The sequence below is a fragment of the Lynx rufus genome, unplaced genomic scaffold (assembly GCF_022079265.1).
Source record: "Lynx rufus isolate CCGP_SWC_20201006 ecotype Redwood Valley unplaced genomic scaffold, mLynRuf1.p SCAF_14, whole genome shotgun sequence".
Lineage (NCBI taxonomy): Eukaryota > Metazoa > Chordata > Mammalia > Carnivora > Felidae > Lynx > Lynx rufus.
The window spans coordinates 40,549,851-40,573,552 of NW_025814828.1; the positions used below are offsets into that span (position 1 = coordinate 40,549,851).

Consider the following 23,702-nt stretch of genomic DNA (forward strand, 5'->3'; position numbering starts at 1 on the left):
CGGGGAGAAGCTGCGAGGTCGAAGGCGGGGCGGGCGGCTGCCAAACCAGCCAATAGGCGGCTCTCCAGCGGCTGAGCCGAAAGAGGGCAGGGGCGCCGACACCAGCACCATCGCCTCCCAAGTTTCCCCTTGTGGATGCAGGGCGCGGGTGGCTCCGCTCCTCCCGGCGCAGAGGGCCCCGAAGAGGCCGGAGGAGCGGGCTCGGGACGGGATTTGTGAGGAAGGGGAGAGGACGGGCGCCCCACCCACTCGCAGGGTGGGGGGCTCGGTGAACGATGAAGGGCCGGCGGCGGCGGCGCCGGGAGTACTGCAAGTTTGCGCTGCTGTTGGTGCTCTACACGCTGGTGCTGCTGCTCGTCCCCTCCGTACTGGACGGCGGCCGCGACGGCGACAAGGGCGCGGGGCACTGCCCGGGCCTGCAGCACAGCCTGGGAGTGTGGAGCTTGGAGGCGGCGGCGGCGGACGAGCGCGAGCAGGGTGCCGAGGGGCGGCCGGCTGCCTCGGGGGGCGCGGGCCCGTCCCCCCCGTCCCCGGGCAACCTCAGCGGCGATGTCGCGGAGGCGGTGTCTCGCGAGAAGCAGCACATCTACGTGCATGCCACCTGGCGCACCGGCTCGTCGTTCTTGGGCGAGCTCTTTAACCAGCACCCGGACGTTTTCTACTTGTACGAGCCCATGTGGCATCTATGGCAGGCGCTGTATCCGGGCGACGCCGAGAGCCTGCAGGGCGCGCTGCGCGACATGCTGCGCTCCCTCTTCCGCTGCGACTTCTCGGTGCTGCGGCTGTATTCGCCGCCCGGGGACCCCGCCGCGCGCGCCCCGGGCGCGGCCAATCTCACCACGGCCGCCCTCTTCCGCTGGCGGACCAACAAGGTCATCTGCTCGCCGCCGCTTTGCCCCGGCGCGCCCCGTGCCCGCGCCGAGGTCGGCCTCGTCGAAGATGCCGCCTGCGAGCGCAGCTGCCCGCCCGTGGCTCTACGCGCCCTGGAGGCCGAGTGCCGCAAGTATCCGGTGGTGGTCATCAAGGACGTGCGCCTCCTCGACCTGGGTGTGCTGGTGCCTCTGTTGCGTGACCCCGGCCTCAACCTGAAGGTGGTGCAGCTTTTCCGTGATCCACGGGCCGTGCACAACTCGCGCCTCAAGTCCAGGCAGGGGCTGCTGCGCGAGAGCATCCAGGTGCTGCGCACCCGCCAGCGGGGCGACCGCTTCCACCGCGTGCTGCTGGCGCACGGCGTGGGCGCTCGGCCCGGGGGCCAGTCCCGCGCCCTGCCCGCCGCACCGCGCGCCGACTTCTTCCTGACCGGCGCGCTCGAGGTCATCTGCGAAGCCTGGCTGCGCGATCTCTTGTTCGCGCGCGGAGCTCCCGCCTGGCTGCGGCGCCGCTACCTGAGGCTGCGCTACGAGGACCTGGTGCGGCAGCCGCGCACCCAGCTGCGCCGCCTGCTGCGCTTCTCCGGGCTGCGCGCGCTCGCCGCCCTCGAAGCCTTCGCGATCAACATGACGCGGGGCGCGGCCTACGGCGCAGACAGACCCTTCCACCTGTCGGCGCGCGATGCCCGCGAGGCCGTGCACGCCTGGAGGGAGCGCCTGAGCCGAGAGCAGGTGCGCCAGGTGGAGGCGGCCTGCGCTCCAGCCATGCGTCTGCTGGCCTATCCTCGCAGCGGAGAGGACGACGACCTGGAGCCGCCTGTGGATGAGGAGAAGCCGCTGGAGACCGAGGCCGACGGCGCCACGTAGCCCCCCGTCGTGCGCCCCCGGGACGGATCCGGGTAAGGTTCGGGCTAGGGAAGGGCCTCTGGGGAGCTCAGACCAGCCTGCGGGGTTGGGGGGGGGGGAATGGGGGTGGGTGCCATCCCAGATCTCACCCTGTCTGAATAGATTCGAGCGGGTGGGAAAGCGCTGCTGGTAGAATTTGGAAGAGAGTGTCGGGATCTCCAGCTTAGCCACTTGCCCCCTCCGAGGAGGGCCCTGCGACGAGAAGGAGGGGGTTAAGTTTGGCTGAGGCGGAACATAGGTCCCCTCTATGAAGTAGGAGGGGTCGGTCACCTGTTGAGCACCTGTTGAGCATGGGGCAGGAGAGGGAGGGGGAAGAGAGGGAGAGGAGGGAAGAGGTCTGAAGAGAGCAAAGATTTGAAACAGTCACAATGGAACTTGAGACTGAAAATTGACATGAAAAGTATCGGATTTCGGGGACTATTTGAAGCTGGTTTTTTTGTTGTCCTTGTTGTTTTTTAACCTTGACACCGCTCTGTCCTGTGGGGAAACTTGGCAACACGGAGAAAGCCCAAAGCCGGGTTTGGTGCACAGTTATGGGCTCCTCTCCCCCTACCCCTAATCTGTTTCATACTTCTTCTCTGTCTCTCTCTAATGCTCAGCTCCAGGGCTTTCCTTCTAAGTTACCAAGCATACAGGTGCACAAAGGCCTCTCTTGAAACGGTTTTTGCACGTGTGTGTGTCTCAGGGTCTGGTATGGTCGCAGAGAATGGACTCTGCTTTCTCCTGGCTCCTGTAGCATTTTCCTTCCCCCCGCTCCCCAAAGGCTGGCGTTTGCAGGATATTTGACCACATCCCATTCACATCAGGTCACAAAAGCTGCCTGGTCAGCTTCCTCTAGCGCCCACAAGACCTTAGCGCCGGGCTTCCCGCATTCTGCCGCATCCCTTTGAGAGATGGAACCTTTAGAGGGACAGTAGCACCTTTGGCCGTGAAAAGACAGCCCCCACCCTCGATTTTTTGTTCTTTCTCTATAAAGCATGTGTCGTAAGACGCTAAGATGGGTCATAAATGACCTCAAAATGTGTTCAGTGTCCGTACATGGTTGGGCTGAGGGAAGAGTTTGTTCTGCATGATGCTGACCTCAGGGGTCTAGTTAGTGGCTTGGGAACGTGTTTCCCCAAACTGAGTGCGACTCTGTGCCTTGGGAGGGTGCAGCCTTCTGCACTGTGCAGTCTGGAGGAGGAGGAAAAGCCAGGCCTCGAGGGCGGAAGTGACTTAAGTTTCCATTCATTATTTTATGGTGTAATTCAGTATTCCCCTGGGATGAAGCTCTGAGGACAAAGTGGAAGATGTTAATAAAGACGGATTTTGTTGTTCTTTAATAGACCAGGGTTGCAGAGCGATTTTGCTCCCAGCAATCAAGTGGTTTTCTGGGTCAGTTTCTGTAATTGCTAGGAAGTCTGTGTTCTTTCCTGATTTCCAGAGCAGAGGAAGGTAAGGCACAGTGTGACTTGTCACGTCTTAACAAAAACATCCTTTCATCTGCTAATCCTGTTTTTGCAGATGTAAGTAATGAACCAGCCCCTCACCCGCTCTCACAGGCCTGAGGGAAGAAAGCCTCTCCAGGACGAATTCTGCAGCATTTTATGACTTTAAGAAGGTGGGGGGGGGGTGCCTGGGTGGTTCAGTCTTTTAAGTGATGGCTCAGGTTATGATCGCACAGTTTGTGGGTTCGAGCCCCACATTGGGCTCTGTGCTGACAGCTCAGGGCCTGCTTGGGATTCTCTTTCTCTCTCTGTCTCTCTCTTGCTTTCTCTCCCTGTCCCTTCCTGGCTCGCATGCTCTCTTTCTCTCTCTCTCAAAATAAATAAACTTTAAAAAAGAAAAGAACTATCTCCCAGACACCTTTATGGTTTTCATTTTTACTATCAGTTATTCAGCTCTGGCTGGGGCAAGGTAAGAAAGAGAACAGAGAGGAGGACAGAGTGTATAATCTTCACCCTCTAGGAAGTTAGAATCCATGTTGGTAACAGTGATTATGGAGCAGATGCTGGTGCTGCTGTTTGGAAGGCCAACGAGGCTCCCTTTGCAGGGACATTTGGGAGCAAGCCTTAGGCTCTTGCGTACGTTAGTGACTGAGCCCTCCTTCCCACACTTCTGCCGAAATTATCGGCCGCTACCATGTCACCCCCAACGAACCAGTGGATTTGTTAAAATGCATGAATTTCTGGTTCCTAGAAAGGTAACGTCGCTGGCCAGGACTTTCCAAAAACCTGTCATGCCCTGCTCTAGGGACACATGCATCGAGCTAAGCACTGTACACGTGCCATTACTTTGGTCTATCATCAGTTTTACAGATGACGAATCCAGGACTCAGAGAAGCCAGGTGACCTGCCCAAAGTCACACCAGGGCTGGGGAGGGTGGGGTAGCCTTGGTGTTAGACCCCAGAGCTCAGAATCTCTCCTTCTCTGGGCCCCTTGGCTTCCCCTGGCGGTACCTTTGGCACCCCGGCCAGGCTGGAGTGGGAGACACAATTAGCTTTATTGTTAGTGAGTTCCAGCCACTGGACAAATCCATAAAACGTCCCCGGGCTGCCCACGGCACCTATTCACCTTCCCCCTGGCTGTCCTTCACATGGGACATCATCGCGTGCCCTGTGACCCGACCAAGAACCAAGGGGGGTTTGCTCCTTGCTGAGTCGCAAACACACCGGGTGGAGTTGTTGCACAAGGGGAACTTTATTTGCATCAAGTAAGGAGAGCACGGGAATAACTTCCAAAGCCATGACTCCCCAAGGGGCAGGACGAATATTTAGATGGGGGAGCCTGGTTGGGGGGGGGCGGGTGTCGCCGTGCACCGCTTCGCCTGCGCCTTAAGGAAACATGCGTATCCATGCCCTGTAGGTTATGTCAGTGAGGCTTATGCGCCTCCTCGGGCGGAGACTTTATATTACAATGAGGTACTGACAGTTGGAGGTCATTTTAGAGGTCGCTCCGGGGTCCACAGGTGCGAGTGGGGAGGGGTTGGGCTCAAACTGGTCAGGGTGGTTTTGGTTCCCATTTGCCTAAGAGAGAAGCTGGAAAGAAGAGTTTAAGGGAAAATGTGGAACAAAGGTCAGTGAGTACATGCAGGTGGCAGTAAAAGTCAGGCATCGGGGTCTAGCTGGTGACACCCCTAGCTCAGCAGTGAAGGGGGGAGGGTGCTCTGCGTCAGTTCACCCGAGTACCTTCTGAATGGTCCATCCCGGACAGCCAGGATCTGGCAGGGAGGGAGGGAGTGCACTTTTTTTCCGGGCTGGGTGGGGACCAGAGCGCCATCAACCCGAGTCCCCAAGGACTCTTCCATCTTTTCCACCTCGGCTTTCACTTACCAGCTTATCCTCCCAAGGATAAGGCTACAAGATCATAGCCTCGGCAACGAGCATCACTTCCTCACACAAGGACGCTGCAGCGTTGTTAAAATGCAGGAAGGAAGCTGGTTAGCGGGTAAGGAAGGGGTGGAGGAGTTTTCCCTCGCCTGTCTCTCCTTCAATCTGGTTATAAAACCTTCCCAGAACCCCCACCCCCAGCCGACTTCCTTTGACCTCTCACTGGCTAGCACTTGGTCACATGACCGGCACTAGCCCATTAATTGGGGAAAAGGAGGGGGCTCCTTGTGATCGGCTTAGACCCGAGATTCTCAGCCCCCCCTGAACAGTACATTCACCTGAGGAGCTTGATTGATTGATTGATTGATTTTCAAATGTTAGTACCTGAACTCCACTCCCAGATATTCTGATTTTACGGGTGTGGGGTGGGGTCCAGGCACTGAAATGTTTTATTTACTTATTTTTTTAATGTTTATTTATAGTTGAGACAGAAAGAGACAGATCGCGAGTTGGGGAGGGGCAGAGAAAGGGGGAGACACCGAATCTGAAGCAGGCTCCAGGCTCCGAGGCCGCAGCTCGGAGCCCAATGCGGGGTTTAAACTCACAAACCATGAGATCTCGACTTGAGGCAAAGTCAGATGCCCAACCGACTGAGCCACCCAGGGGCCCCGAGGCACTGGGGTGTTTTAAAAGCTCCCCAGGGGATTGTACTGTGTGGCCAAAGTTGAGAACCACGGTGGGACCTGGACTGGTCATGGGTCATCGCCCAGGCGGTGCTCTTGCCCCTGGAACAAGATCCAGATAGGGACTGAAGGGCTGTTGATGAGCAGAGAACTGTGGGCCACAGCAATTTAAGTAAAGGCACTTGGAGCTCTGAGGTTCCAAGAAGCTGGAGGGTGTTAATATGGAAAGGGAAAAACATCTTCAATTATTCATGGCCCCGTTTATCACTCTCTCCCATTCCTTCGAATGCTTTGTTGTCTCTAGCTTCTTACTTAATAACCCATCATTGTGCCCGCGATCCGGTGCTGTTCCAAACAGACCCATGCGCTGTCCTGTCCTTTTCAGCGTGTCTCCCTTTGATTTCTGCCCTTGGGAAGCCCCAAGATGTCATTCCTGTAGGCATCTAAGACGCCTTGGTCTTAGGGTGCCTGGGTGGCTCAGTCGGTTAAGCGTCCAACTCTTGGTTTTGGCTGGGGTCATGATCTCACCGTTCCGAGTTCGAGTCCTCATTGAGCTGCCAGTGTGGAGCCTGCTTGGGATTCTCTCTCTCCCTCTCTCTCTACCCCTTCCCATGCACACACACACACTCTCTCTCTCAAAATAAATAAAAAAAAAGACACCCTGGTCTTTGTTCTTGACAAGATATAGATGGGCCCTTTGAATGAATTTAGAAAAGGAGGTAAGCGCACTGTAAACTAATAACCCAACGATCAGAAAGCTTTCTAAGGACACTATCCAGACAGAAAAAGAAATGACCAGCCACCACCAAATCCCCAACAAAGCATTTTTTTAAAGATTTTTTTTTTTTTTTGAGAGAGAGGGAGATGGAGAGAGAGAGCACACGCTAGGGAGGGGAAGACAGGAACTCCAACTCAAGAACGATGAGATCATGACCCCAGCCCACGTTGGATGCGTAACCAGCTGAGCCACCCAGGCACTGAAAACTGAAACAGGTTTTTAAAACCCGTCCACATCCAAATCCTTAATGTCCCTTTGTGAGGTTAGTGCTGCCTCTGATCAAGACATTCTCCGAGCTCCCCTGTGGGTGGGGCTGCCTTCCCAAGCAGGACCCCCTCAGTTGATGGTGGATTTGGTGTTTAGGAAAAATCCAGACTCGTCAAGCGTGGCAGGTGAGGCAGGGGAGGAGGCTGCTCCTGCGAAGTGAGGTGTGGCCATAAGGTAGTAACCAAGTCATTTCTTGGCACATATGAAAATCCATTTTTGTGTTAAGGTGCAGGAACCCAGGATTTTGAGCCTGGCCCTTCTGGTTACCTCTTTTTTTAAAATGTTTATTTATTTTTGTGAGAGAGAGTCGGCGGGGGGGGGGGGGCGGGCAGAGGATCCAAAGTGGGCAGAGAGCCGATGCGGGGCTTCAACTCACGAACTGTGAGATCATGACCTGAGCCAAAACCGAGAATCAGATGCTTAACCGATTGAGCCACCCAGGCACCCCTCTCCTGGTTACTTCTTTTAAAAAAAAAAAAAATTTTAATGTTTATTTTTGAGACAGAGAGAGAGAGGGGGGCAGAGAGGGAGGGAGACAGAATCTGAAGCAGGCTCCAGGCTCTGAGCTGTCAGCACAGAACCTGACACGGGGTTCAAACTCACAAACCGTGAGATCATGACCTGAGCCGAAGTCGGACGATTAATCTACTGAGCCACCCAGGTGCTCCCTGGTTACTTCTTGACTGACCTTGGGCAAGTCCCTAAACCTTTTTTGGCTTTAGTGTTCTTACCAGTAAGAAGAGGAGGTCAAGAGGATTTTCAGGGCTTCTTGGAGCTGAGGGGAGGCGACATTTATTGTGTGCCTAGTTTGTGCACTGTTACATGCTTAATGCGTGTTGTCTGAGTGTCTTCACCTCAGCCTTATGAAGTACACAGTATCCCCATTTTTGGATGGTGAAACCAGCTCAGAGAGGTTGGGTAACTGTCAAGGATAACACAGCCGGAGGATTGCAATCAGGTGCTATCTTGAAACTAGCATCTAAAATTATTTTAGAAATAACATAAGCACACGGTGGAGAAAGAGCTTAAAACTTAAAATAACCCGCCAGTCTTACTTCCCAGAAGCAACCACATGTGTTTCCTAGAAGACAGACATGTCTTGGGGTATCTGTCTAGAAACGTTTTATGTGAAATCAAGCATAGTTAGCCTTTGCAGTCTAGTTCAGTCTTCTTATTTTTATTTCCTTAAAACATTTCTAATTGAGAGATAATTGACATAGGACACCGTGTTAGTTTCAGGTGAACGACGTACTGATTCAATATTCGCGTACATCGTGAAGCGATCACAGTCTAGTTAACGTCTGCCTCCGCTTGTAGTTAATTTGTTTTCTTCTAATGAGAACTTTTAAGATCTACTCTCTTACCAACTTTCAAGTGTACCATACTGCATGTCCACGACTTATTTATTTCATACCTGGAAGTTTGTGCGTTTTGACCCCTTTCGCCCATTTCGCCCGCCTGGCTCTGGAAAGTACCAACCTGCTCTCTCTCTGAGTGTGTTTGTTTTTTGGATTCCCCACATAAGTAAGATCATACAGTATTTGTCTTTTTTCCATCTGACTTATTTCATAAGCATGATGTTCTCAAGGGCCATCCATATTCTCGCAAATGACGAGATTCCCTTGTGGTTTGTGGCTGAATAATCCTCCATCGTGTATATCTAAGCCGTAGTTTCTTTATCCATTCCTCTATTGTAAATAATGCCGTAGTGAACACGGAGGTGCAGGTATCTTTTTGAGTTAGTGTTTTTGTTTCCTCTGGAGAAATACCCAGAAGCAGACTTCCCCGATCATGTGGCGGTTGTGGGTTTACCTTTTTCAAGGAACTGCCATACTGGTTTCCGTAGTGGCTGCACCAATTTCCATGCTATCATGCATTTTTGCTTCCATCTGCTTAAGTCCAGAAACATGACGTCTCTGATGAGAGTAATCAAGAACGTGAGTCTGAAGAAGAGGGTGGAGAGAAGTCACAAGTTCCAGATTCTAAATCGCTATTTTGGGCAAGTCCTCGAAGTCCGGCGCTGGACAGAACACCCCCGGGGAATTCGTCGGCTGCTGTACATTCTCTCTCCGCCAGCCCCTGGCCACCAGCCGAGGGCACGGATGTCACCTGTGTTTTGGAGAGTCTCAGTAGTGATTGCATTTAATAAATATGAGGGCGGGGCCCCTGGGTGGCTCAGTCAGTTAAGTGTCTGACTTCGGCTTAAGGCTTGATCCCGTGGTTCGTGGGTTCGAGCTCCACGTCCGGCTCTGTGCGGACAGCTCAGAGCCTGGAGCCTGCTTCGGATTCTGTGTCTCCCTCTCTCTCTGCCCCTCCCACACTCACATGCACACTCGCTCACTCTCTCTCAAAAAATAAACATTTAAAAAGTTTTCAAAAATAAATACAAAGCCATATTTTTCTTTCCATAGGCTATTTAGGGACATTTTTAGGAACTCTTTCAGTATCTCTGTGCTGGGGAAAAGACGGGAGGGGAGGTTGCTTTTCATTCTGAAAGCTGGGTTTTTAAAAAATGTTGACTGTTTCGAGACTAAAATTGTATATGCTTTCAGGAATTTGAAAGTCTGAGAATACCAGCTGCTGATGGTTGCCATTATGTTCTTACAAAATTATTTTCTGTTTTTCTGTGGAATGTTCCAGCAGCTATCAGTGTCATAACGTACTGCTGAGTTACACTTATCCTTCAGAGGATCAGTAACGTTTAGGGAAAGATTTATGGGCTTAAGCAAGAAACTTAGTACCAGCTTGCTGTAATAAGTTTTTACCTATTCAGATTAAACTTCACGATTCTTTAGCTTTTGTTTAGGGGTTTTTCTGGTGATCTTTTACGAAGAATCTTTTCTAAGGCACTGTTCTCTTACCTTTTTTGTGCCAGTGTTTCAGAAAATCGCGAACTGGATTCCTCTGCTTCCACTAATCCAGTTGTGACAAAATCTAACGTGTGAGGTATGATACAAAGGGTACAGGAATCGGGGCACCTGGATGGCTCAGGTCATGATCTCACGGTTTGGTTCACGAGATCCAGCCCCTCACTGGGCTTGTGCTGTCAGCGTGGAGCCCGCTTTGGATGCGCTGTCCCCACCTCTCTCTCTGCCCGTCCCCTGCGTGCACGCTCTCTCTCTCAAAAATAAATTAAAAACTAATAAAGGTTACAGAACTAAAATAATGAAACTTGGTAAAACATTATAGGAGTGTACTTTAACATATTTCATTAGTTCCCAGTCCCAACGTGACATTGCTACGTTTTTTCATGTTTATTTATTTGGGGAGACAGAGAGAGGCAGAGAAAGAGGGAGAGAGAGAATCCCAAGCAGGCTCTGTGCTGTCAGCGCAGAACCTGACGCGGGGCTCGATCTCGTGAACTGTGAGATCGTGACCTGAGCTGAAATCAAGAGTTGGGATGCTTAACTGACTCAGCCACCCAGGCGCCCCTCATTGCTACATTTGTAATCGTGCTTAAGTGTTAAGTATGTGTCTAAGAAAAACGCTACAGTAGGATGGCTTAACAGGTGACCTTGCATAGCAAAGGGTGCACACTTTTTACATTTTGAGAGGTAAAGTTCTTTGAAGTTGCTCTAGTGTTCACTCCCAGCATTTCTGGGAGTGTCTGTTTCCCAGACTTTCAACAACGTGCATTTTCCCTAATTTTTTCATCTTGGCTAGTGTGATGGGTGGAAAAACGCTTCCCCCCAGAGCCCGGGCTGTCTCTGATCCCACAGCACCTCTCAGACCGTAAATAATTGCCTACATGTCCGGTTGTGGTGACCAGGATGCCCCGACGAAATCGCCTTCTTAGCCTCCTGGACTCCACATGTATTTGGCAGGTGTCGTTCCCGTGATCCCTTCTGAAGGACTGGGTACGCTGTGAAATCAAAATGATCATCTTTATATAAAACCAGGCAGACACGTGACTGCCGGCTTAGGACTGGCCTTGTGGTGCTGTTGCAGTGGGTTCTACCTATTGACTTTGAACTTCCACTATTTCGGGACGCTATCACTGGGGGGATTTCGCTGATTTTAAATAAGGTTTAACCCGTTGTGCACGGTCTCGGTGCTCCTGAGAGCCCTCTTTGTTGTCTGGGGCAGCGGGAGGGCACAAATGCCCCTTTGCAGTTGTTGAGGAAGGATTCAGAGGGTTTTCAAAGAAGTTTTTTTCAGTCTGGGCAGAGATTTTCTTCCCATGAATACAAATGTCATATAAATAGTCCGAGCGATGCTTTTAAAAAACATTTATAAGCAGCTGGCTTAAAATTCCTCAGTATGCCTTTTCTCAGGCTGCTGGCAGCATGAACAGCCCGGAGAAGACCAGAAACTGAAAAACGCACAACTGGTCTTTTATGGGTCTGAGTTCCAGCTGAACAAAGTGACTTAGAAATGAACCTCTCTCCAGGCACCTGGGTGGCTCAGTTGGTTATCTGGCTCTCAATTTTGGCTCAGGCCATTGTCTTGTGGTTTGTGAGTTCGAGCCCTGTGTGGAGCGTGCTTAGGATTCTCTCTCCCTCTCTCCCTGCCCCTTCCCCACTCTCTCTAAATAAAGTTTAAAAAAAATTTTTTTTAAATTTTTTATTTATTTTTGAGACAGAGAGAGACAGAGCATGAGTGGGGGAGGGGCAGAGAGAGAGGGAGACACAGAATCCGAAGCAGGCTCCAGGCTCCGAGCTGTCAGCACAGAGCCCGACACAGGGCTCGAACTCACAAACCGTGAGATCGTGACCTGAGCCGAAGTCGGATGCCCAACCGACTGAGCCACCCAGGCGCCGCTAAATAAACATTTTTTTAAAGTAAAGAGAAAAGAAATGAACTTCTCTCTTTTTCTTTCTCTCTCCCTCTCCCTCCCTCTCTCTCTCTCTCTCTCAGAGGTCTCCTGGCTCGTCATTCTCTTGCTTTGTAGTGGAACTGAAGGAATTGGCTCTATTGAGAGAAACATTTCTGCCTAGGTGCGGTATAGAGTAAGAACAGTAAGGACTAAGAAATAGCCCTGGCCCAAGTTCAAGAACATGGGGAAGTGGAGAACCCTTTGGGAGCCGAACAGGAAGCAGTTTCAATTGGAGAAAAGTTGCAGAGCTCAGGGATGTCTTCATGAGAATTGGAACACTTCAGCTTTGCTCCCTGCCTCCCCCCACCCCTCCGCCCCCGGCCCCGCAGGCACCACGCCAGCATCCGGGTGTGACAGCTTCTGCAGCTGCCCTCGTTCACATTAAAGACCATCGTGCTGGATGCTGATAGTGGATATTTCTCAGTGAGGGGGTTAAGGGGCTGTGAAGGGCGACCGCCACGTCTGACTTCAAGGATGACCGCGTTCAGAGTGAACAGACTGCCCTCCCCTGAAATCAACATGAGTAGCAAGGAGCTTTGCTGTAGGGCGACATTCTGGAAACAGCCACTGAGGCAGAACGTGTGTTTGTGCGTGCAATGGAAGCCCTTTCTGTTAAGCCTTTCTTTCGGACAGCAGTGCTAAAAGGAGCCCCAGAAGGCACCGGGCGAGCCGTGAGGACGCAGGGCAGTCCCTGGGCCCTGCTGGCCAGATGTCTCAAATCCGGCCGGAAATGAGATTGTCTAGAAGGCCAGCTTGGAGAGATTCATATGGTGTGATTAATGTCATTTGGTCGTGGCAACCAGCAGGCCAGAAGCAGAGGAACCAGCCTACCTGAAAAAGAAACGGAACATGACAGAAACGTTTAAGGTGTAGGGAGCAGGTAGGGGCTCGGGACCGTGAGTTCTTTTGTAAAGGTGGTAAACTGAGGGAAGTCGGGAGCAGGTGCCAGCGTGAACTTGGGAGGAGGCCAACCGAAGCAGTTTTTACATACCGGACAGATCAGGTGAGCTACAGGGAGAAAGACCCCAGAGCTTTTGAGGTCACTCTCCCCATGGCTGAGACCAGACTTTACGAGAAAGGACTCGTCACTGTTTCAGAGAGATCATGGGAACAGTAAGCCAAAACTACTAAAATCAAGAGTGTTTTAAAAATAGGACTTCCTTTCAGACAGCCTAGAGCTGGCATATGTTAAATGTACGGATATTAGAAGCAATGAAAGTAGATGGCCCTTTCTTGCTCTAATGAAGGATATCACCAACATGGATGTAATAAAGGAAAATAATACATTTTTTCAGGTTCTGCAAACAATAAAAAAGGTTACCCTTTGTTGTCTTTCTGTGCCCTCTCCCCCCCACTCACCCACCCCACCCCCAGCTAGGGATGGCAAAGGGGACTATCTCGCAAAAAAGGAGGTGGTTGGCTGAAAAAAAAACCCCACACAAGCACACCCTCCCAAAGATAACAGCATTCCCAGCACTACTGAATTCCTTTTACATTTCTTTTCTTTTCTTTTTATTTCCCAACAAAGGGAAAGAGAAATAGCTTTGAACTCAGGAAAAATTCACATCTTGCTCCTAAATATGGCAATTTCCGGCAGTCCTACGGGCCCAGGGGAAGAGTGGTTTCCCCACGCCAACACCCTGTGCCAACGTGAACCTGCTCTTGGCCATGGGGCCATTTTATCCCCCACTGAACTCTGGACAGGGCTAGATCCGGGTAGAGCTGACACGGTGCCTCACTCTACAGGAAGAGATGGGCACGGACGCCGTATACTGGCGAGACATCCTAACCTGTGAACCCTAAAGTTGATGGGGGGGTGGGGCACCCCAGGGACCCCCTCCCCCACCTGCAGCCAACTCCACGGACCAGTAGCCCCTGTGGGGGCCAAAGGGCTGCCTGAATGACAGATCCAAGCTCCCTCACTTCCTAGCCACACTAACCCGAGCCGCCCCCCACTTGGTAGATGACAAACATGTGCAGGTGGGCGATCAAATCTATGTTCTAAGATCCTGACTCAGTTCCTTTACTTGAGTCGGGAACAACTTTACTCACAAAAGCAATTATGTATGCCAATTAAAACTAGACCTCGGAGCAGCTCAATGAAAGGAAAAAACAAAAGCCAACTTAGGCAGACTTCGCGGTTTCCAAGTTTTATAAACACTGGTTTGGAGCACATTTTATTCATTTTGTTCTCGAGCAAGCTCAGAAACTTGGGACATTTTTCGCTGGGGGTGGGCATGATAAAACTAGAAACATGCCATTATTTGATCCCGTTCTATTGGGGAAGTATAATGGCCATTTAATTTGGGCTCCGGCTGACTCTGGAGCTTGACCAAATGACTCGCATGGGTTGAGGTTTTCCTTGGAATTCTGGAGTGGAGAGGTGAGTCCTTTTCTCGCACCGTGAGCAGAGAGGAGGGCGGGGGGGGGCAGTTCAGCTCCTGGAGGGCTGCCAGCAAGTGGCTTCTCCCCTAGTTTCTCCCCCTACTCCCTAGGCACGCGTTTTTGTGTGTTTTTTTTAATTTATTAATTTATTTTTTATTTACAAAAACTTTTTGGGGGGCGCCTGGGTGGCTCAGTTAAGTGTCTGATTTCGGCTCAGGTCATGATCTCATGGTCTGTTAGTTCGAGCCCCGCATCGGGCTCTGTGCTGACAGCTCAGAGCCTTGGAGCCTGTTTCCGATTCTGTGTCTCCCGCTCTCTGCCCCTTCCCTGCTTGTACTCTGTCTCTCTCAAAAAATAAACATTAAAAAAATTAAAAATAAACATAGAAAATAAATTTTTTTTTAACATTTATTTTTGAGAGACAGAGCATGAGCGGGGGAGGGGCAGAGAGACAGGGAGACACAGAATCGGAAGCAGGCTCCAAGGCTCTGAGCTGTCAGCACAGAGCCCAGTGCCGGACTTGAACTCACGAACGGTGACATCAGGACCTGAGCCCAAGTCCAATGCTTAACCCACTGTCCCACCCAGGCAGCCCTGTGGGGTTGTTTTTTTTTTGTTTGTTTTTTTTTTTTAATTCAGTCCCTGTTTTCAACTTAAGCGAGAGATGCTTCAAGGATTAAATCCCACTAGTGCAAATATAGTGGCAACACCCCTCCCCCCTCCGCCCTGCCACTTGATTTGTCAGACGGAAAGTCTGGAAATAATTTATAACGTTTATGCTATTTAAGTACATTTCTAGCTATTTGGGGGGTGCGGTTGTATTAGCAAACTAAATGTTTCCTATTACATTTCGCTTTAGAGTCACAGTGAGGGAATGCTTGCCCTTTGACATTTCTGGGGTTTCAAGTATTATTTTAACATCATCCCCAAGCATCTTCCTTAAAAAAAAAAAAAAAAAAAATCTTAATGGCCCTATTGTCGTAAACACTGTCAGTCATTTCCTCATTTCCGTTTTCCTTAGCGCCGCATTTCACCCATTGGGGGTTAAAACAGGAGGGTTAAGAAAACTTAAAAAGGGGTTGACAGATAACGTCAGGAACGCCATCCACAGAGGGTGAGGCCGAGCTGGGATGGTGGGAGAGGACCCCACGAGTACTCGTGGCCACTGAAAAGGAGCCTAACGCCCGTCCTCAGCCCATCTGCCCTGGAGGGGATCCAGGAGGAAGGCTGTTACAATGGGCTGGAAAGTAATTCACCCGTGATAGCGGGGCCCAGCTGAATACCCGGAAATCTCAGCCCCCCCCCCCCAGCCCAAGCACCACGTCGTCGCACCGACTCATAGCATCTGGGAAGCAGCTTTCGGGGTGATCAAGCCGGGGTGCCTCACCTGGCACAACTGTGTGGGCCGGGACACGTGCGTACCTCCGGAGGCGAAATGACGAAAAACTTGGAAAAGGGCCGGGGGGTGGGGGCGGCGATCTACAAATGCAGTGGGAGGGGGAAGTGAGCTGTCCCGTGCCCCTGGGGAGGGGGGTGGGGGGGGCCCGTACCTGACTCCAGCCGGGCCAGGAAGGCCACCGAGAGCGGCAGGGCTGCAAGTTCATTTGGTGTGGCCGTTCTGTCGTCAAACTTGAAAGCCAGCAGGAAGTTGATTTTCCCCCCTCCCCCCATGCCAGCTTCGAAGGTTGGCCGAAGTGTGATTAAAATGCTAAGCGTGTGCCTCCCTGAGTTATTGTACCGGAGGGCAGGGAGCCTCGGCCAAGCCAACTGCACGCAATCGCAGTGAGGCTCCGTTCCCTTGGATGGCACTGAGGCTAGCCAACCAGCTGCGTTTGGGGCCTGGCTGCTCATTTAAATAATCAGGGAAACTGCCGCACAGGAGGGAAAATACACGCAACTCTTGGGAGTATGACTTTGAATCTGTAAGTAAACCATCGTTTCTTTAAATACATTTTTTAAGTTTATTTCTTTTAAGACACGGAGAGGGAGAGTGCGCACAAGCAGGGGAGGGCCAGAGAGAGGGGACAGAGGTTCTGAAGTACTGACCGCAGAGTCCCATGGGGGGACTCAAACGCGTCAACCCCCACGACCTGAGCTGAAGTCCCTGAGCTGAAGTCGGATGCTTAAACCAACTGAGCCACCCAGGCGTCCCAACAATCCTTTTCCTAAAAGCGCAGGTGGGGGCGCCTGAGTGGCTCAGTCAAGCCTGACTTCGGTTCAGGTCATGATCTCTCAGTTTGTGGGTTTGAGCCCCAGGTAGGGCTCTGTCCTGAGAACTCAGAGCCTGGATCCTGCTTCGAATTCGGTGTCTCCTTCTCTCTCTGCCCCTCCCCCACTCGCAGTCTGTCTCAAAAATGTTTAAAACATTTTTAAAGAAGTAAAAGTGCAAGCAAATTTGTGAATTGAGCATGAAGGAAAGACTTCACACTTCAAGGCCACATTTTCTTAAAACAACCCTTTTCCACATGCTTCACAAAACAGTAATGTACTGAAATCTCTATACTTCTGGAAATTAGTTGCACTAACTTTTGCAAATTATCTCTTTTCAGGGCCCCTTGGTGGCTCAGTCAGTTAAGTGTCCAACTCTTGGTTTCAGGTCAGGTCATGATCTCATGGTTTTGCCGGTTCGAGTCCCACATCCGGCTCTGCACTGTTAAGTGCGGAGCCTGCTTGCGATTCTCTCCCCCTCTCTCTGCCCCTCTCCCACATGTGCTGTCTCTCTGAAATTAAATAAATAAATAAAATCATCTCCTTCCTGTTATCATACAGACTAGGTCTTTTTTTAAATTGAAGTCTTAGGTTCCAGTATTGAGTCCACATTTATATACATTACAAAGTGATCTCCATGATAAGTATAGTCACCATCTGTCACCACACAGCGTTATTACAAAATATTATTGACTACGTTCCCTATGCTGTACTTTGCATGCCTGTGACTTAGTTATTTTATCACTGGAAATTCAGTGTCCTTAGTCCCCTTCACCTATGTCACCGGTTCCCCCACCCCACCCCCTTTCCTCTGGTAACCACCTGTTTGGTCTCAATATGAATGTGTTTTGTTTGTTCCTTTACTTTTTTAGGCTACACAGTATTTGTCTTTCTCTGTCTGACTTATCTCACTTAGCAATAATACCCTTTAGGTCCATCCATGTTGTCACATATGGCAAGATCTCATTTCTTCTGGTTAATATTCCATTGTGTGTGTATGTTTGTGTGTATCTATATATATACATATATAGATACACACATATACGTATACACACATATACACATGTATGTATATATACACACATACACGCACAAAAAAATACACACACACACACACACATATACACAGCATATCTTAAAAAAATTTTTTTTTTAATCTAGGGGCGCCTGGGTGGCTCAGTTGGTTGAGCGTCCGACTTCGGCTCGGGTCGTGATCTCATGGTTCGTGAGTTCGAGCCCCGCGTTGGGCTCTGTGCTGACAGCTCAGAGCCTGGAGCCTGCTTCTGATTCCGTGTCTCCCTCTCTCTCTGCCCCTCCCCCGTTCATGCTCTGTCTCTCTCTGTCTCAAAAATAAATACATATTTTTAAAAAGTTAAAAAAAAATTTAATGTTTATTTATTTTTGAGAGAAAGAGGGGATGGAAGGGCACAGAGAGGGAGACAGGATCCCACGCTACAACAGAGAGCCCGACGCAGGGCTCAAACTCACAAACCTAGAGATCGTGACCTGAGCCGAAGTCATTTAACCGACTGAGCCACCCAGAAACCCCAAGATTTATCTAATTTTTAATCTTTTCAAAGAACCAGCTTTGTTTCATGGATTTTTTCTGTTTTTCTGATTTCTTGTATTTATTTTCATCTTGTTTTTTGAGGTGGGTGTTGATCATCCGAGACCTTACATCATTTCTAGTAAGCATCTAATACTATAAATTTCCTTCTCAGCACTACATTGTCTGTGTCTCACAAATTTTGATATGTTGCATATTCATTTTAATTCAATATATTGGTGTTGTTTAATATTCCACGGATTATTTACAGGTGTGTTCTTTAATTTCCAAGGGTCTAGAGAATTTCTTGCTCTTTTTCTACTATAGATTCTTAGTTTGATTCATCATTAGAGAACACACTCTGTATTATCATTTCAATTCTGTGAAATTTGTTCAGGTTTGTCTTATGAACCAGGATATGGTCTAGCTGGTGAATGTTCCATGCGTGCTCAAAAAGAATGTGTTTCTATTGTTATCAGGTGGAATGTTGCATAAATGTCAATTCAGTCTTGCTTGGTTGATGGTATTATTTCGTTCCTCTATATCATTGTTGATTTTCTGTCTAGTGAATTGTATCACTTGTTAGAGAGATACTGACGTGTCCAACTATAGATGTGAGCATGTCAATTTCTCCTTTCTGTTCTTTCAGGTTTTGCTTTTAAAAAATTGAAGTTCTGTCGTTTGCTGCATATATACACATTTAGGATTGCTATCTTGTTGGTGGGTTGAACCTTTTACCATTACATACTGTCCTTTGCTGCCCCTGGTAATTTTCTTTGCTCCAAGGTTTATTTTACCAGATATTAATATAACCATTCTTCCTTTTTTCTGATTTTTAAAAATTGAGATGGAATTCACATACCACAGTTCACCCTTGAAAGTGTTCGATTCAATGGCTTTTAGCACATTCGGAAGGCTGTACATTGATCACCACTATTGAATTCCTGTTTGTCTGATTATTATTTAAAAGTAGCAATTTATTGGGGCACCTGGGTGGCTCAGTCGGTTGACCGTCCGACTCGGTTTCAGCTCAGGTCAGGATCTCACGGTTTCGTGAGTTCGAGCCCCACATCGGGCTCCCAGCAGAGCCCGCTTGGGATTCTCAGTCTCCCTCTCGCTCTGCCCCTCCCCCGCCTGTGCTGTGTGTCTCTCTCTCTCTCTCTAAGTAAATAAACTTAAAATTTATTTAAAAAGTAGCAATTTATCAACCAAGTCATCAGTTTTCACACAATTTCAATAACTGTAGCAATTTCCTCCAACCACCTGTAGAAATTCTGAAATGATGGCATTGTTGTTTCAAAGCACTTGCTCTTTACTTGACCTGAATGATCCCCCACTTTTAGCACTGCTGCAACCTGTAAAACCTGTAAGCTGCTGGGTGACCTTGGACTTGGCTATGGCAGCAGCTCACTAGACCCCTCTGTGGCAAGTGTCTGGGTCTCGCACCACCGATTCCCCTCTCAATTAATGTTTGTATGGCTTAATCCTTTTCATTCTTTGACTTTTCAACCTACCTATAAGGTATTTGAAATGACTTTCTTGTAGACAGCATATAGTTGGGTCATGTTTTTAAAACCATTCTACTGGTATCTTTTTGTTTTTTTGTTCTTTTTGAGAGAGAGAGAGAGCAAGAGCACACACACTGGAGAATTGGGGAGGGGCAGAGGGAGAGGGACAGAGAGAGTCTTAGGCTCCACTCCCAGTTTGGAGACTGATTCAGGGCTCGATCTCACAACCGTGAGATCATGACCCGAGCCAAAATCAAGAGTTGGATACTTAACCGACAGAGCCACCCAGGCGCCGCAGCTCATCTCTTTTTGTGTATCTGTGAACTTAGACCACTGATACTTAATGTTATTATTGATATTATAGGGCTTCAATTTGCCATTTATAAAACTTAATTACTGTTTGTTCCCTGTTTTTTGTTCCCATTTCCCTTTTTGTGCCTTCCTGTTAGTTACTTGAATATTTAAAAAAAATTCATCTTTGGGGCACCTGGGTGGCTCAGTTGGTTGAGCGTTTGACTTCAGCTCAGGTCATGATCTCAGGGTCCGTGAGTTCGAGCCCCGCGTCGGGCTCTGTGCTGACAGCTCAGAGCCTGGAGCCTGTCTCGGATTCTGTGTCTCCCTCTCTCTCTGACCCTCCCCTGTTCATGCTCTGTCTCTCTCTGTCTCAAAAATAAACGTTAAAAAAATTTTAAAAAATTCATCTTATTTGCAGTTGTTTTTTTTAAGTTTATTTATTTTTGAGAGAGAAAGAGTGTAAGCCGGGGAGGGGCAGACAAGAGGGGGAGACACAGAATCTGAAGCAGGCTCCAGGCTCCAGGCTGTCGCCACAGAGCCCGACATGGGGCTCGAACGCATGAGCTGTGAGATCATGACCTGAGCCGAAGTCGGACGCTCAACCGAATGAGCCACCCAGGTGCCCCTGCAGTGTTTTTTTTAATGTCTATGTTGAGAGACAGAGTGCGTGTGTGAGCAAGCACGAGTCGGGGACGGGCAGAGAGAGAGAGGGAGAGAATCCTAAGCAGGCTCTGAGCTGTCAGCACAGAGTCCAACTTGGTCACAAACTGTGAGATCATGACCTGAGCCAAAATCGAGAGTCAGACATTTAACCGACTGAGCCTCCCAGGTGCCCCCCATCTAGTAGGCTTTTACAATTTTGGTTATTGTACTTGACAGCTCTAAACTTTCCATTTGGTTCTTTTTTAAAAAATATTTTCCCATGGGGCGCCTGGGTGGCGCAGTCGGTTAAGCGTCCAACTTCAGCCAGGTCACGATCTCGCGGTCCGTGAGTTCGAGCCCCGCGTCAGGCTCTAGGCTGATGGCTCAGAGCCTGGAGCCTGTTTCCGATTCTGTGTCTCCCTCTCTCTCTGCCCCTCCCCCGTTCATGCTCTGTCTCTCTCTGTCCCCAAAGTAAACGTTGAAAAAAATTTTAAAAAATATTTTCCTGCCAAGAATTTCTCTTTTTAAATTTGTATCAAGTGTGTTCCTGATGGCTAACTAAAGCATAGTTATGAGAGTGGCTTAACATCATTTGCAGATAATTCCAGAGTCTGTGTTGGTTCAGTGTTGGCACCTGTCCCTTACCTTTTCTCATTGAAGTTGAAATTTCCCTGGTTCTTGGCTCGATAAGTGATTTTTTTAATGTTTATTTGTTTTTGAGAGAGAGGGGAAGGACAGAGAGAGAGAAAGAGCATGAATGGGGGAGGGGCATACAGAGAGGGGGTAACAGAGGATCCCAAGTGGGCTCTGACATGGGGTTCGAACCCACAAACCATGAGATCATGACCTGAGCCGAAGTTGGACACTTAAGTGACTGAGCCACCCAGGCACCCCTGCAGTGTATTTTTTCCCCTCATGTTTATTTATTTTGAGAGAGCAAGCGAGCAAGTGTGAGCAGGGGGGAGGCAGAGAGAGAGGGAGAGAGAATCCCAAGCAGGCTCCAAGTTGTCAGCACAGAGCCTAAGTGGGGGCTCAAACCCATGAGCCACGAGATCATGACCTGAGCCGAAGGTGGACGCTTAACTCAGCCACCCAGGCGCCCGGAAAAGTGGTTTTTAAATTGTATCCTATTTGGGATACATTTGAATCTCTGAATTTTATTTAGATCTATTTTAGCAGGTCTCCGTGGACACTGCTGGGGGAGGAAGGGGTGCACCACCTGGTTCCTGGCAGGTGGGGATGGTAATCTAGAAGTGTGTGTGTGTGTGTGTGTGTGTGTGTGTGTGTGTGACCATTTACGTTTCCGGCCTGCTGGCATCTTCAGCGTCTATTCCGGGACACAGGGGAAACAGAAAGGCAACCCAGGGAACTCATGGCTACGTCGTCCCTTATTGTCTGTGGTCGCTCCACCTTCTTTCCCCCACCCTTTAGAGTTTTATCTCTGTCTTACATATCATGTGGGGGGATTGTAGTTACACTTTGTACAAGGAATAAGGAGAAGGGCGTTTACTCTAGCTTATCTGGAACTAGCGCTAACCCTTCTGGAAAAATTTTTTTTTTAAATATTTATTGGTTTTTTGAGAGAGAGAATCCCGAGCAGGCTGTGAGCGGTCCGCGCACAGCCTGACTCGGGGCTTGAACTCACAAATCCGTGGGATCACGACCTGAGCCAAAACCAAAGAGTCAGACGCTGAACCGACTGAGCCAGCCAGGCGCCCCGAAATTACCTTGTCCATGTGAATCTTTACGGCACACGTTTCATCATCTTGAAGACGCTTCTTTCCCCAGGCTCGGCGTCACTAGTCCTCTTGAGCCGATGGCCAGTTTCAGCACGTTAAAACATAATGTCAAATCTGGCACATGGCCAGGGCAAGGGGAAGGATCACAAGGGAGCAAGAAACTGGTGGCAGGACTAGCGCAGGGTATCGTAAGGAGACAAAGAGTAAAGTTCAGATGCCGCAAAGTAGGAAGCTGGACTTGTTGCCTACAGACAGCCCCCGTTTTAGGGAACAGCCGACTCTCGTTGGCATGATTTACCGTGCACGTGTGAAGGATGGAGGGTGCCGTGGTCAGTGCCTGAAGGTACCGCTCTGATCCCAGGCCTTCCCCCGCTCTGCGCAGCTGGTCTCAGAAAGTTCTCTTCTCGGGGCGCCTGGGTGGCTCAGTCGGTTGAAGGTCCGACTTCGGCTCAGGTCTCGATCTCACCGCGTCGGGCTCTGTGCTGACAGCTCGGAGCCTGGAGCCTGCTTCGGATTCCCCGTCTCCCTTTCTCTCTGCCTCTCCCCTGCTTGTGCTCTGTCTCAAAAATAAACATTAAAGAAAAAAAAAAAGAACGTTCTCTTCCCAACAGGTGCCCCCTCCAGCAGCAGTTGTAGAAAGCGCAGTCATGCGGACGGGGGTGCCCATCGTTCTCCTATCTTCATCCTCACCAAACCCCTCTTGGGCCACATTTTCTCCTGGCCTGTCCTCACAAAGCAGAAATGACAGTTCCTGCCTCGGTGTGGATTCCCAGCACTGGATGATGCAGCTTCCATATGGAAGGTCACAGGCTTCATGTTTAAGAGGCCTTTACGCCGTCAGGGTTCAACAGGCTTTTCTGTCTGTGGACTTCTGTGTCCTGAAGTTCAAACATCCTTTGTTCCTTCCCTTCCAGGTCAGTCACCATGAACCGGGGCGCTCAGCATGTTGCCCCAGCACCGGAGAAGCCACACTGTGGAGGCGGTGTCTCACGCTGTCACAGGCTGCGACTTGGCTTGGTACCCACGGCTGTGCAATTCTGCAGCGCGGGGATATCGTGAGCTCTTAGATAATGACCGATGTGTTGGTTGCAACGCAGTTGTCAGTAAGGAAGTGACCGCACAATGTGGATAATTATGTCCATAAAATAGTAAGAACTTGAGTTCCCAGCCCGAACCTGCCTCTCCTGGAGCCGTAGCAACAGCGCGTTCTCGGGACAAAGAAGAGATGCGATTTGGTTTAAAGTAGACTCATTCGGCTTTTCTTCAAACAGCCCCCCCCCCCTTACACCTGCCCCCAAACCAATTTTTGAAAAGTAATTTCTCTCCCTGGGGTGGGAGAACCCCACGGACCCGAAACAAGATTTTGCTTTCAAGTTTTTCTGTCTGGTGTTGTTGTTTTTGTGCTATTAAATGACCCCGGGGTCGTTGTTAACGACAAGATTTGTTTTGTTTTGTTTTGCTAGGATGCAGATTTCATGATGAAGTTCAGTTGCGTGGTTGGGGGGGTAGGGTGGGAGGGAGAAGCTAGTCTACATACAAAGGAATATGAAGGAAACTATATTGAGTTCAAGAACCTTAGCAGTTATCCAACACTCAAAGCCTGTTAACAACTGTTGTAGGCCAGAAGTTACAACACAGACCAGATTTAAAGTGTTTCTCTTAATCCAAAGGTACATTTCAAAAAAATCTCCGAAATCTGTTGCTGTGATTAAAAAAATATTTTTTTAATGTTTATTTTTGAGCCAGAAAGAGA

The 23,702-nt window shown here is 49.6% G+C and overlaps 1 protein-coding gene across 3 annotated transcripts; it reads left to right on the forward strand.

Moving 5' to 3' along the window:
- Positions 1-92: 92 nt before the first annotated feature.
- CHST7 (carbohydrate sulfotransferase 7) lies at positions 93-23,387 on the forward strand. Of its 3 annotated transcripts, none has more exons than XM_047076119.1 (2): positions 93-1,768; positions 22,864-23,387. In XM_047076119.1, the coding sequence occupies exon 1, from the start codon at positions 276-278 to the stop codon at positions 1,734-1,736; it is 1,461 nt and encodes a 486-aa protein (XP_046932075.1). In that variant the 5' UTR covers positions 93-275; the 3' UTR covers positions 1,737-1,768; positions 22,864-23,387. The 3 variants fall into 3 exon arrangements, with proteins under 3 accessions (XP_046932075.1, XP_046932076.1, XP_046932077.1); XM_047076120.1 differs by lacking the exon at positions 22,864-23,387 and adding an exon at positions 11,669-12,935; XM_047076121.1 differs by lacking the exon at positions 22,864-23,387 and adding an exon at positions 8,710-9,019.
- Positions 23,388-23,702: the final 315 nt, after the last annotated feature.